Source organism: Dermochelys coriacea, chromosome 1, assembly GCF_009764565.3.
Source record: "Dermochelys coriacea isolate rDerCor1 chromosome 1, rDerCor1.pri.v4, whole genome shotgun sequence".
Classification (NCBI taxonomy): Eukaryota; Metazoa; Chordata; order Testudines; family Dermochelyidae; genus Dermochelys; species Dermochelys coriacea.
The window spans coordinates 108475200-108489105 of record NC_050068.2 but is presented as its reverse complement, the minus strand read 5'-3'; the positions used below and the strand labels follow the sequence as shown (position 1 = coordinate 108489105).

Sequence of the window (13906 nt, the reverse complement as noted above, 5' to 3'; positions counted from 1 at the left end):
TGTATTCTGCTGCTCTCCTTTATTTTGTCAGGATCCTGAACTCGACCATCTCATGATCTCTTGACACCCACTTCTACTTCCCCTACCAATTCTTTCCTGTTTGCGAGCAACAGGTTGAGAGGAGCACGGTCCCTAGTTGGTTTCTCCAGCACTTGCACCAGGAAGTTGTCCCCAAACACTCTCCAAACACTTCCTGGATTGTCTGTGCACTGCTGTATTGCTCTCCCAGCAGATGTCAGGGTGATTGAAGTCCCCCATGAGAAGTTGAGAAGTAATTTACTGAACTACTCATATCCATAGCCTGCCCAGCTTTAGTTATATCTACGGATCTTTAGTTATATCTGTGATGGTGCCCCCCATAAGGCTTTATGGAGATATGCTTATGAATGTATATATGACATAACTAAATATGTTTTATGCTACATATGCCATATAACATATCTCTGTAGAGGTTATGATTTACTGAATCTATTAATCCTTTTTGTATGCATGTGTCATTTTTGTATTCGAAGTTATGAATATTGGCTGTATATTGGCTTGATTTTTAAGTAACCTTCGTAAAGCATTTGGTCAGCTTCTTGAGAAAGGAATGTGCAAATGAAGAAGCACTTAAAGTACAATGGATCTTGGAATGCTCCAATCCACATAAGAAGTCTACTTGAGGACATTTGAGGAAGCATGTGACCCATGGCTGCTACCTGGTAAGAAACTGTGAGTCATGAATGCATATGCGACTTGCCCTGGTGACTCCAGAACTCCATCTTGGAGCTGGACTTTGCATCGGAGAGAGGAGGGGGTCTCCACCCACAAGAGAGAGTCTATTTAAGCTCGTGGGAGACCCCTCCATTTTGTCTAAAGAGAGAGCCTCTCCACCCCCAAGAAAGAAACTGGAACGAAGGACAGTAACTACAGGGGGTGTGAGTGATTGCTGGACCCAGACTAGAAGGAGATTAGTCTGTAAAAGGAAGCTTACCTGAACTGGTGAGGTTTTGTCTGTATTCAGTTTTATTAGACATAGACTTGCAGGTTTTATTTTATTTTGCTTGGTAATTCACTTTGTTCTGTCTGTCACTATTTGGAACCACTTAAATCCCACTTTCTGTACTTAATAAAATCACTTTTTGCTTATTAACTAACCCAGAGTATGTATTAATACTTGGTGGGAGGGGCGGGGCAAACAGCTGTGCACATCTCTCTATCAGTGTTACAGAGGGCGAACAATTTGAGTTTACCCTGTATAAGCTTTATACAGGGTAAAATGGATTTATTCAGGGTTTGGGCCCCATTGGGAGTTGAGTATCTGAGTGTTAAAGACAGGAACACTTCTGTAAGCTGCTTTCAGTTAAGCCTACAGCTGTTAGGGATCGTGGTTCAGACCTGGGTCTGGGTTTGCAGCAGGCTAGCGGATCTGGCTCAAACCAGGCAGGGCACTGAAATCCTAAACTGACAGGCCAGGAAAGCAGGAGCAGTAGTAGTCTTGGCACATCAGGTGGCAGCTCCCAGGGGGTTTCTGTGATCCAACCCATCACAATATCTATAGTCCTTTATGATGTGTCTAATATTGTCCACTTGAAGCTCAGTCTTACTGCAGCAGAATTCTTAGGGGATTCCCCCCCCCCCTTGAGTGGTTTCTTTTATGAGCTTGGCTAGATGCTAGGGGCTTGCTACAAGTGTAGTGCTGCAGCCTTTTCCTTGAGAATCAGATTCTTCCTCTTTCATTCGTTTAGGATACAAGGTGGTACTTGCCTCTCACAGATCTAAGAATTAAAATTCTGATAAAAGAATTGTATCTGAAGAGAGAACTCTAGTGATATTTTATGTTCTCCTTTCTTAATTCCTCGCTAATACACCATCTGTGTCTCCTTTGTTTCAGAGTTGCAGTGGAAAAGTCTTGGACAATCAGTATATGAAAGACAAGTCAGCTACATAGATCCTTTCTTTAGAAAATTTCCAGACCTCTTTCTTGTGTGTTACATTATAGTCAAAAAGTACTATTTTTATCTGGTTCTTCCTCTTCCTACTGAAAAGTTACAAAACGCTATATGCTTTCCTCAATTATTATTTCTTCATGGGCCTCCAGATTAAAGACTTCCTTTCCTAAAACTGACACCAGTGTGGTGTTACTTTTCACAAGGTTTTCTGGAAGACTCTTCCTTCTTAGGCTGTGTCCCCCCTCTGTCTTTTGTTTTACATTTTTTTTCCTGATAGTTTTGCAACAGCTTTTTAACTTGCTCTGCTGGAGTATGATTGCTCTGGAAGTTCCTCAGAGACCTGCCTCTTCTGGACACACCAATTTGTGTGACTTTTAATTTTTGTTTTTGTTTTAATCTCTGATGATGATGGGTATTATCAGAATAATATGTTTTATCTAAAAATGGGTTTGCCATTAGTTTAACCTACTGCTTGAAAAGCTGTGTGTTTGGGTAGAGGTCAGATGATTTGTTACTTTCCCTAAGTTCTAAATGGTCACAGACTGGTAATGTTCATTCTGTGAAAAACTGGCTTTTACTGTAATAGTAGTAGGGTGGTTTTTTTTGTTTTTGTTGGTGCTGGGACCCTCTCAGTGGCATCCTGTAGGACAGTGGTTCTCAAACTTTTTTTTCGTAGACCACTTGAAAAGCGCTGAGGGTCTCGGTTGACCACTTAATGATCTTTCCAAATGTTCTTTGTACCGTTAGCTAACTATTTTAAAGCGTGTTGGATAAAAGCGCTATATAAAAAAACCCTTAATAATAATCATCATTTTTTTTGTTCTACAAATAAAAGCACACAACTCATATTTTAATATCAGTAGTCTTACCTTTCTAATGCGATGGATGTGCCCCCTCTCCCGTGCCGTGGCAGCCCCCGAGCTGAGGCTAGGAAGGAGGGCCATCTCTGGCAGCCACAGCCCTGGAGCTGGGGAAAGTCGCCTCTTTCTCTGGCTGCTGCAGCCCTGCATGTTCCAAATTCTCTCACCCCACTGTCCCCTCCCAGCTACCCCCTATTTCCCCCAAAGCCACCACCTCACCTTACATGTGCATCTTTTCCAGGGTCCAGGCACCTAATTAGTGGAGCCATACCTGCGTGGCTCCACTAATTAGGTAAGAGGACCTTCAGTCTCTTGTGTGCGCCGCCCAGGTGCGCACCTTAGAGGGAACTATCTGCAGACCTGAATGGAGCTCTTGGACCACTGGTGGTCCATGGACCACAGTTTGAGAGCCTCTGCTGTAGGATAAGTCAGATTTGTTTGATTAAATTATTTGTCTATACTCCGTTTCTCAAATCAGGATTGGTTTAATTTAAGTAGTTAATATTGAAGAAATGTGGCAAATGTCAGGAAGCAATAGATGGTACAACCCAACTAGAAATCAGACATTTTTGCTACATGTTTAAGTAGATTATGTTGTGGGCTGACTTGCTTTGCCTGTTTTCCATTCCATAGACGTATTTAATGCAAAGAAGGAGAAAAGGAAAGTTACAGTAAACTTGCCAGTTCCATTCTGAGTTCTAATTGAAGATTGGCTGCAATCAACTTCTGGAATGTAACTAAGAATGTCATGGTTCATGTTCTGTTGTACAAGAGAATAAATTAGATTTGCTTATGTATGCCATGGAACAAATATCTGTATTATTTCAGTGTCGAATAGTTGGAGCTAACAATTTTGAGGCTGGATTTTCTGGCTTAGATAGATGAAGTGGGAAAAGCAGAAATATTTGTGTTCTGTTGTGTTTTCCAGGCCACATCTTAAAGTAAAGGTTCTAATGAAAATGATGTGATTATTTTAAAGTGTGGAAAGTAAAACTGGAAATCTAGACCTCTGCAGATCTTTCCAGTCTAAACACACTCCCATTGGTCTGTCTCTCAAATACACGTGAACAAAGAAGTGCACAGCACACCTTTAAGCATGAATTTGCTGCTTCTGAAGATTAAAGTCTTGTGAAATACCTTCATTTGTCTTCCAAAATTTGGCACATATTGCCTTGTAACCTGGGACATGAAAGTATTAATCTGTGTCCATGATCACCTCTTTGTAAAGTTCTCATCCCTGAAGGACTGTGGACTTGATTCAAGAACTTTAAAAAGAGATTAGGCGAATTAATGTTTTAGCTGGGGATCCTTCTGTCAGACAAGCTTCCCATCAAAGTATACTGGCTTCTTCCCTTTTTCTTTGTTTAGGTGTTTGAATTGGATAGTTCTGGCAGTAATCTAAACATAACCAGCCTGGTTAATAACTTCATAAGTCATTCTTTTTCAGTTAAAATATCTTCTTGGCAACACTTGTATTGCCTGACACTGGCTGAAGCTACACAAAAATTAAGCACAATCAAGGTATCTTCAATAAAATCTTAGTTTTGCTTTCTCTGGACTTCTATTAAAGATCCTGACTTTTTCTTTCTGTCTGGCCCAAGTACACTGTAGGGTCTTCGTGGAAAGTTTCGACTATATCTAAGATCATCTTGGGCAAATGATAATGTGAGCATGGAAGATATTCTCTCTGTTGTTGAATGGAAGGCCCTGCTTTTGGGGATGGTACCAGTAGAATCAGTAGGTCATATTATACATAAATCAATGTTGAAAAAGCTAGGGTGGTGACATCCCTCTCTTACTTGAGAGCCTTGGTTGGCATGTCTTGTTTTTTTATCTTTGATTGATAAATAGGTACACAAGATTGTTTATCCACAGTTCCATTTTGTAGCAATTTAAGTTAATGCCCAGATGCTACATTGAGTCAAATGTTTTTGTACAAGTCTGTAAAGCAGTCTAATATCTGACTTTGTACTTTTCATATGATTATGCATCTATGGGACTAAATATGGAGTCTAATTCACTCCAGCTTCTTGGAGGAGTCCATGATAGTAGAAAGCTTGCGCAAGATGAGTGATTTTATTCAAAATCAGTAAGCCAAAAAAGAAGTGTGATTTCCTGGGCTGCTGGTGCACACTTTGGGAGATGCAGGGAATGAAGTCACAGGGGCCTGCAACTCTCCCAGTCTAGGAGCTACCATCTTCACAAAAGCAGGTTCTGCTTTCTCAAGACTGGGCATGGCTAGGGCAACTGATTCAATACAGCTCATAGACTTGAAGGCCAGAAGTGGCCATCGTGACTATCTAGTCTGACTTCCTGCATATTGCAGGACACAGAACCTCATGCATCCACTCCTGTCCATAGACCTATAACCTCTGGTTGAGTTACTGAAGTCCTCAAATCATGGTTTAAAGATTTCAAGTTACAGAGAATCCACCATTTACACTAGTTTAAACATGAAAGTGACCCATGCCCCAAGCTGTAGAGGAAGGCGAAACGCCCCCACAGTCTCTGCTAATCTGACCTGGGGGAAAACTCCTTCCTGACCCCAAATATGACGATCAGTTAGACCCTAAACAGCCAGACACCAGGGAAAGAATTCTCTGTAGAGCCCTCCCCATCACCAGCCATCTGAGATATTTGCTGCTAGCAGTTGCAGATTGGCTACATGCCACTGTAGGCAGTCCCATCATACCATCCCTTCCATAAACTTCTTAAGCTCAGTCTTGAAGACTGTTAGGTTTTTTTGTCCCCACTACTCCACTTGGAAGGCTGTTCCAGAGCTTCACTCCTCTGATGGTTAGAAAGGTTCATCTCATTTCAAAACTAAACTTGTTGATGGCCAATTTATGTCCATTTGTTTTTGTGTTCACATTGATTCTTAACTTAAATAACTCCTCTCTCCCTCTTCCTGGTATTTATCCCTCTGATGTATTTATAGAGAGCAATCCTGTCTCCCTTCATCCTTTGTTTGATTAGGCTAAACAAGCCAAGCTCTTTGAGTCTCCTCTCATAAGGTAGTTTTTCATTCCTCTGATCAACTTAGTAGCCCTTCTCTGCACAAGTTCTAGTTTGAATTAATTTTCCTGGAACATGGAAGACCAGAATTGCTCACAGATTCCAGATGAGGTCTCACCAATACCCTGTATAATGGTACTAGCACTTCCCTATCTCTACTGGAAATATCTTGCCTGATGCATCCTGGGACTGTATTAGCCTTTTTCATACCACATCACACTGGCGGCTCATAGTCCTCCTGTGATCAACCAATACACCCAGGTCTTTCTCCTCCTCTGTCACTTCCAAGTCCCCAGCTTATAGCAAAAATTATTGTTGTTAGTCTCTAAACGCATTAAATTTCGTCCCATTTCTGTTACTCCAGTTTACCAGGTCTTCTTGTATGATATTCCGATCCTCCTCCTTATTGGCAATGCTTCCCAATGTTGTGTCATCTGCAAATTTTATTAGCACAGACTCCCTTTTTGTGCCAAGGTTAGTAATAAAAATGTTAAATAAAATTGGTTCCAAGACTGATCCCTGAGGAACTCCACTAGCTCAGAACTAGAGGCCTGAGCAGGCAGGGTGGCTTCCACCAACTTCTGATCCACGGGCTCCTGATAGTAGGCAGCGGTTTTCAAACTTCGGGGGAAATGGAAGGCAGAAATCTGGGGAGTGGCGGGGACGTGACTCTGCAAGCCTCTACCCCGTACATGTCACATCTGGTGCAAATAGCATCATCTGTCCCACCCAGGATAAACGTGGGTTTCTCTCTCTCCCGCATGCTGAACCTGATCCTGTGTTACCAGGATCCTGACACGTTTATGGAAAGGAAACCTCTAGGAAGGGATCTCTGCTCATGTGCTCTCTTTGTTCACCCCTCTACTCAACCCTCCTCCACTCTTCTGGTTTTAAGAGGAGTTGAGGCATGGGAGCGTGGAGGTGAGTGTTACAAGGCTTTGGAATTCACCCACTGTGTCTCTCCCTGTATCTAAACCAGTGACCCTGAAACTTGTCACCTGTTTGGGCTTATTGATTTTGAATGAAATCTGTTATCTTCTAAGGTTTAATTGAGAAACCTGCCATGAAATTCTGTATTTGTACATGCATTTTGAGTAGGCTGCAATTCTCTGTAAATCAGTGGCAATGTTTTCACTTCCTATTTTCTGACTGGTCTATCCCTTAGTACAATATTCTCAAGAGGCTATTGGTAGACTACTTTTTTCCTTCCCTCCACTATAGAAAGGTTCAGTGAATAATGCAACCATCTCATTTTAACTCCAAACAAATGTCAAAAAAAGGTGTAGGTCCGAGGGCCAGGGCTACTCTTTCCAGTGGGCCAGGTAAAAATTTTAAAAGAGTGACACACTGAGTGAGGAGGAGACAATGTTCTTTCCTACTAATTACTCAGATTGTATTAAAACTGTGCCATTTGGTGGTGGTGTAGGCAGCATACTGAATGGAGTAATGGTGACAAAACTGGGGCAGGCATCTAGATCGTATAGTAGTAGGTGTCTTACAGATTTTATAGAGTGTTTATAGAGGGTACCTTGGCATATAGGTTCTGATATATGGGTGTTAAAAGCTCTTGTCTTGTTAAGGTAACTGTTGGAATACTCATTGAGCTGAAAGCTGTGGAGATGTACAATAAGATTAATTTTGTTTTGCACTATTCTTCTAGAGTCCCTAACTTCAGAGGCCAGAATTTCAGAACTGTGTGTGTTCAGAAAACTTGTGTGCCTGGGCTGAATTTGCACACTCAGTCAATTATAGCTGAATCGGAAATCATGGTACCTGAAAACATAAATAGTCAATTAGATGCAACTGGCCAATTACACATACAGAGCCTAGCTCTGATGCTGTGTCCTTTTGATTTTTGCTTTTAAAGCTTGCTTGTGATAGTATGAGGTTTTTATTAGTAGTTTAGTTCACAGTTCATTATAACTGATTACTCAACTTGAATGAACTAATATGCACACATTTTTGCTTTTACAACATGCATACAGTTTCTGAAAACATAGCGTCAAAAGCCTTGTTTAATAGCCCGTTAGTAAAAGTCACCAGTGCATAAGGCAAGTAGCCTGTGGATTTGGCAATTTGTTTTCCCTGCAATATTATTGCACTTATTAGCAAAAGTATAGAAGAGTTGAAGATACTGTAAATGGTAGGTTTTCCCCTTGGGCGCTGCATCCTTTTGATTTTTGTTTTTGAAACTTGCTTGTGAAACTAGGCTTTTTGTTGTTAATGGTTTAGTTCAATTTATTAATTTTATTTTTTTTTCTTTGCCAGGACGGGAGCAATTTCATGGCCTTGGTTCTATGTACTGTAGAGGAGCAGCTGCTGTTATCCTTACATATGATGTGAACAACTTGCAAAGCCTGATAGAACTGGAAGACCGATTCTTGGCACTGACCGACACTGCTAGCACTGACTGTATCTTTGCTATTGTTGGAAACAAAGTTGACCTCACAAATGAATATGCCTTATTACTAGAAACAGAAGATGAAAATAGACCTGAAAAGCCTGTCACCAGTTGCATCTCTACCAAGGTCCAAAAACAAGTCTACCTGGATGATGCTGTTGCACTCTACAAAAAGATACTGAAATACAAAATGTTGGATGAGAAGGATGTTCCAGCAGCTGAGAAAATGTGCTTTGAGACCAGTGCAAAAACAGGATATAAGGTGGACTACCTCTTTGAAACCGTATTTGATATGGTAGTACCAATAATTTTACGGCAGCAAGCTGAGGGGCCACTACAAACTGTAGACATAACCAATTACAAGTCGGCAAAAAGGACAAAATCTGGTTGTTGTGCCTAAAATACTGATGATGTGGGGAGTGAGGGGATAGTGCCTGTATGTTGTGCTAGTGATCATGAAGTTAGAGATGCTTATAGTTTGAGCAGAAAAGGAAAATCAAGGAATAAATGATCTAGAATGAAGTATGTAGAACAACAAATCTTTTGAAGTTTAAAGGGTTTTGGAAAGTCCAGTCTAATTTATTTATAAAAACAAAAATCTGAATGGAATCATGGGGGAAGACTTGTAAATTTCATAGGGCCCTTGGGGTGGAGGAGAGATTATAATGAATGTACAGAAGTGGGAATCTGTGCTATGGTACTGTTTCCATACAGATTGGTACTGACAATCAGTTAAGCACTCTCAAAGGAGTCCTGCTTTATTTTTTAGAATGCATTATTTTCTCCACATTTAGTATGCTACATCTAAACTGTCACTGGATGTAACTTTCACTTTTGTACTGGATACGACTTTCACTTTAAAAAAAAAATCATTAATTTTCTTTTGGGAATATTTAGATGCTGGGTACTTTTTTAAGCTTTACACATTATTTTTTTTCCAGAATATAAATTATGTAGAAAAGTCACTAATCAAGCAATTCAATTATCCTTTTGTACCAAATACCGCAATATAAGATGTACTATTAAAGTTACTATGGAAATGAATTGTTCATTTTGAGGATTTATTAATGTACATCCTGCTACCTTAGCAGTCATGCGTTCTCTACATTAACCAGGAACAACACTGTCCTGTGCTACTTGGAGCTAAAAACTGCAAAGAGTGATAGGAAAATATGTATTGGTACTTACGCTCCTGCTTCATTATGTAGGGGTGTTTGTCCCCCACACCTCCGTGTCCCCATTCCCACTCAGCTGGGGTCAGGAAAAATTACAGTTCTAATTTTGGCAGGGTGTGATTTCACCATCCAAGTTCCACAACCAGGAGGGAAGTGAAGAATTGAGTTTTCTGATGTGAAACAAGCAAGACGACTGTTTTTGGAGGAAGTGTACAAAAGCCTTTATACATCCTAAAGCAGCAGTAAAGTGCACTGATGGGCTCTTTTTTTTGGTTGTCACTGCCGTTAAGAGGACTGGTAAGATTTTAATACTGTTCTTAGAGTGTTGTAGCACTGTCAAGAACAGTGTCAGGTGTAGTCATCCAGTATCTCATACGGAGTCATGACAGGAATAGGTAGGGCCGCACAGAGGATTTTGGAGGCCCAGTAACATCTGAAACTGAGGCCCCGGCCCTTCTAAAAATTTACAGATGAGGGGGCCCCTGGGGGAGTTGGAGAGGCATTCACCCCACAGTGGCAGTTTCTGTCCTGGTGGGCTGGGCTCAACTCCCCACTCAGGCTGTTGCAACCTGGTGCGGAGGGTCACAGTGCCATTTAGATTTGGTTTGTCCACCACTGTGTCATGACAGAGGGGCCTCTGGGCCAAACCTGAGTGGTGCTGTGCCAGGTTGCAATGCTACCTTATTTGGGGGCTGTCTCATATAGAGGGGGCCACGGCAAACTGTCCCTCACCATCCCCCGCCCCCGAGCAACTCTGGAAATAGGCAATAACAAATGTAGACCCCAATTCTTGAAGTCGTGTGTGTAACTCCCATGGATTTCAACAGGAGTTCTGCACATGGAGCACTTGTACTATTAGTCCCCAAAACAGAGATTTGGACACCTACCCAGTCACCCACACCAAACCAAGGTTATCCAACACCGATAGAGACAATTTCTGAGTAGCTAAGTGTTTAAAAGCTGTTACCAGATAGTAATTAAAACCTCTGTAAATGTCTGTCCTGCTGAAAAACGTTTTGCAAAGGGGCTCATCTGGAAGTTCAAAGCAGCTTCCATTATTCCCATTACAATGATTTAAAGTCTATGACACATGATGAGGTGAAATATGGTGGCTACATTGACCATTTTAAAAGTTCTAGTCTTGGGTCTGCTGGTCTCCTCCATTACATGTTTTGGAAGTATTTGTCAAACTAGCAGAAACATTAAGTACAGCCGCAGTATATTAAAACCCAGTGCTTTCTTTGCTTACCCACCAAGTTCAAGTGATTCTCTGCTGTCTCCCTCCTCATGCCCCCCCCACCCCCATGATCTGGAGGGGTTTGTCAGGAGACTCCATAGCACTGATCACTTGGTGCTGCTTCAGGCTGAAGAGCAGACCATAGGACTTTGCTGGTCTCCACAACGTCCAGAATCAAGAGGGTGGCTGAAAGCTCCCCCTCCCCAAGGCTGCACAATCTGCAGTGCGCTGCCTGAAGACACTCAAAGCAGAGCTAGTGTCTTGTTGTAGGTAGCTGTGAGGTCAGACTTTCAGGAGATAAGTGAAGTAGACACTTTATTTGTACATTTTAAATACACCACATTATGTAAATAGGCTCTCACTTTTTGGGGCTGTCTGTATTTGGTTCATTTGAGATCTTGAGCAACACACACAAATCTTTCCCAAAAGCTTCAACTGCTCAAACCCGCCCTCACCTGCCTATTATGTTGGAGTCTACTCTGAAAAGGATTATGTCAAAATCAGTCTTGGATTTCAGGTCTGCTCCATGTGTGGAGTCAGAGCTTCACTTGATGACTGTAGGGACATAAACAAGCACGTAGTGCTTTTAGCTCTTTCTCAGTATTGCTGGCTGGATTCTTTAAGCTCCAATTGGCTGTCCCTGCACAAACCCACAGCAGACAGTATGGTAGCAGTAGGGTAACTGAGGCTCATTAGTCATGCAGAACCCTTATTATTGATGGTGAGGGATGAGAAGCAAAGACTAGGCTGACTTGCAGGGCTAGTTGTTTTGTGGGGGAGGGAGCAGAGCGTCACTTGTTAATTTGAGCCCATTTGATCTGAAGTTGCTGAGGCACAAACCTGAAATCCTAATGTGGTTTTTTTAAACCTTCTCCGGTTTAGAGTAGAATTAGATTTTTAAAGCAAAGTTCATAGTATTTTTAAGTTAATTGTTGTGGTAAATACTTTAATGTTCTTGAGCTCTGAGGCTTTAAGTTCCTGTCTATACTTAACTGCTGTGTTGAGGGATCAGCACTATTCAAAATAAGCTTAGTTTTACCTTGGGCTTCCTCAAGCCCTTTGCATGACTGAGGAGATGCAGTTCAACCTTCTCCACTGCAAGGCAGAAACATGGTTTAACAGCAAGAACCCATGTTACATCCTGTCCCCCAATATGGTACATTTTAATGTTTCTGTGATCAAACATTTGGGTTTGTGTTTAAGTGCTCTAGCAGTTGTCAATTCCCCAGTTGCAGGGGGACCCCGATATCTTGTCACTAGTGAGAGCATCAATCTTTCTAGAAAGCCTTAGTGGACTATATTTTGCTTTTTGAGGGTGAGGAATAGTGAAGCTGTAGCACAGCGATTAGCGGAAGAAGAATTGGTGCTGGTGATCACTAGCAGTGTTATGCAAGTAAATGCTTTAATTTCTTTGTGTCCTGAACAAAGCCTTAAACTGATGCACTTGCTGTGAAATAGCAGGAGTGCACCTGAGGACTGTGTGACAAAACCGCTCAGGCTGAGTTCCATATCTGGTTTGGATTCTGCAGGCTTACAGTGGCAAACTGCACCTGTCTATCTTCTCTCTTCCTCCTCTGCTATCAGTAACTCATGGAACACGTTGTGCTAAATGTCTTCTGAAAACCATTTTCCCTTATTTGATTGAAGCACAGTAGCACTAATCACTTTTCAGAAGTGACTTTGGTTTGGAGGGGAAGTTGTGAAGAAATTGAACCATCTAGTAGAATTATTGCACTTGTTTCAAAGTAGCTGACCCTGTAGGCAGGGACCACCACCACATGGATACTGTAGTAAGCTATGCTTTAGAGAAATAACATAGTTATCAGTAGCCAGTCTCTATTTCTCTCTGTACAGTCACTGAGACTGTCTTCACAATATAGTTCAAGTTACTTCTCTTGAGGTAGCCTAGCTCAGGTGAGAGTAGCCACGCTGCAAAATAATAGTTGAGCTTCTGTGTCCACACTTGTGTCCACACGGTGCTGCACTTGTTTGTGGTGTTAGGACTTCTGTGGGCATTGCTCATGGTTCTTTGCACTACAGTAAGCTGAGCCACTCTATAAATTCTTCCCAGTGAATTACAGGAGAACTTGTCTGTCCTGGGCAGGTGTAGGGGAGAAGTGTGAGAACACATTGGAGGTCTGGGGGCAGTCAAGAGGCACTAGCCTGCATCCACACTGCAGAGTGGTGGTGGTGGTAGTGGCTGTGTTTTGTTCACTTGAGTGTTAGTTAGCCTGTACCCCCCTGACAGGCTAGCCAACTTGAGTTATAACGTAACTCTACAGTGGAGACAAGCCCTCAGAAGTCTGCTATATTCAAACCAGATCTTTGGCTCCAAGACCCGAGTCTGTGTTTGGTGAGCAAAACAGTAGCCCCCATTTGCTCTCCTAGCAGCAGAGCGAACTACTTTATGCACAAGGAGGTCATGTTTATTGCTTAAAATCTGCTAAAAGTTAGTTCTTTCTGTCTGCTTTCAACAAGTCCAGTAACACATTTACCAGATAATTGAACTCGGCAGATTTGGGGAACACAGCCAAGCTCTCAATCTCCAGTTTCAATAGAATGCTGCACTAAAGCCCAGAAGAGAGAGATGTTCTCTTGTTTCATTCTTCCAGGCACAGAAGCATGACGCGAGGTAGGATTATTTTAAAAAGCAGAGTGTAGGACAAACAGCATGTTTGTTTGAAGCAAAGAGTTTTTTAATCTTTAATAAAGGACAGGCTTGTAGCGTGAATAGTCATGTCTACATTCATCAGAAAGACTAGATTATATTATAAGAATTATGTAGAAAAATTGAAAGCTGTCAAAGACGTTTGAGTTGTATACCTAGGCTCCCATTAGCCATATGTATTGGAACATTCTTCTATTGGGTGGTTTGTAGCACCTTAAACCCATGAGTGACTGTTGAAACTCTAACTTTGAGGCACCTTAGCTGCTTCGAGTATCCTGAGTGACTTTAAGTGTGCAGAATTTGAAGTTTCCTTAACACAAGCCAAGAAAACTAACTACAAAATCTAGCATTCATGCAATGGTGAGGCTTAAAAATCAAGTACACAGAACTGAGGATGCACAAAAATTCAAGGTCTTTATGGCTGTTCACTTTTGGATTCCTTGAAATGTGAACCCGACTTCTCAATTTTAACGTGGTCATGCAAATATTTGCATTTAACAGACTTAAGCACAGAATATCTAAAACTGGAGGAAGTTAATATCTGATGTGATGGTTTCTAACCATCAAGGGGATGAGATTCTGGAACAACCTCCCAACTGGAGTTGTCAGAGCAAACAGT

General features: G+C 41.6%; 1 protein-coding gene across 1 annotated transcript in view; it reads left to right on the top strand.

Annotated features, from left to right (window-relative positions):
* Window positions 1–9251, top strand: part of RAB20 (RAB20, member RAS oncogene family) — a 50652-nt gene extending 41401 nt beyond the window's left edge. Inside the window, exon 2 of the mRNA XM_038386598.2 lies at window positions 8075–9251. Coding sequence (XP_038242526.1) covers window positions 8075–8607 — 533 coding nt within the window. The 3' untranslated portion in view covers window positions 8608–9251. The remainder of the gene's footprint in view (window positions 1–8074) is intronic.
* Window positions 9252–13906: the final 4655 nt, after the last annotated feature.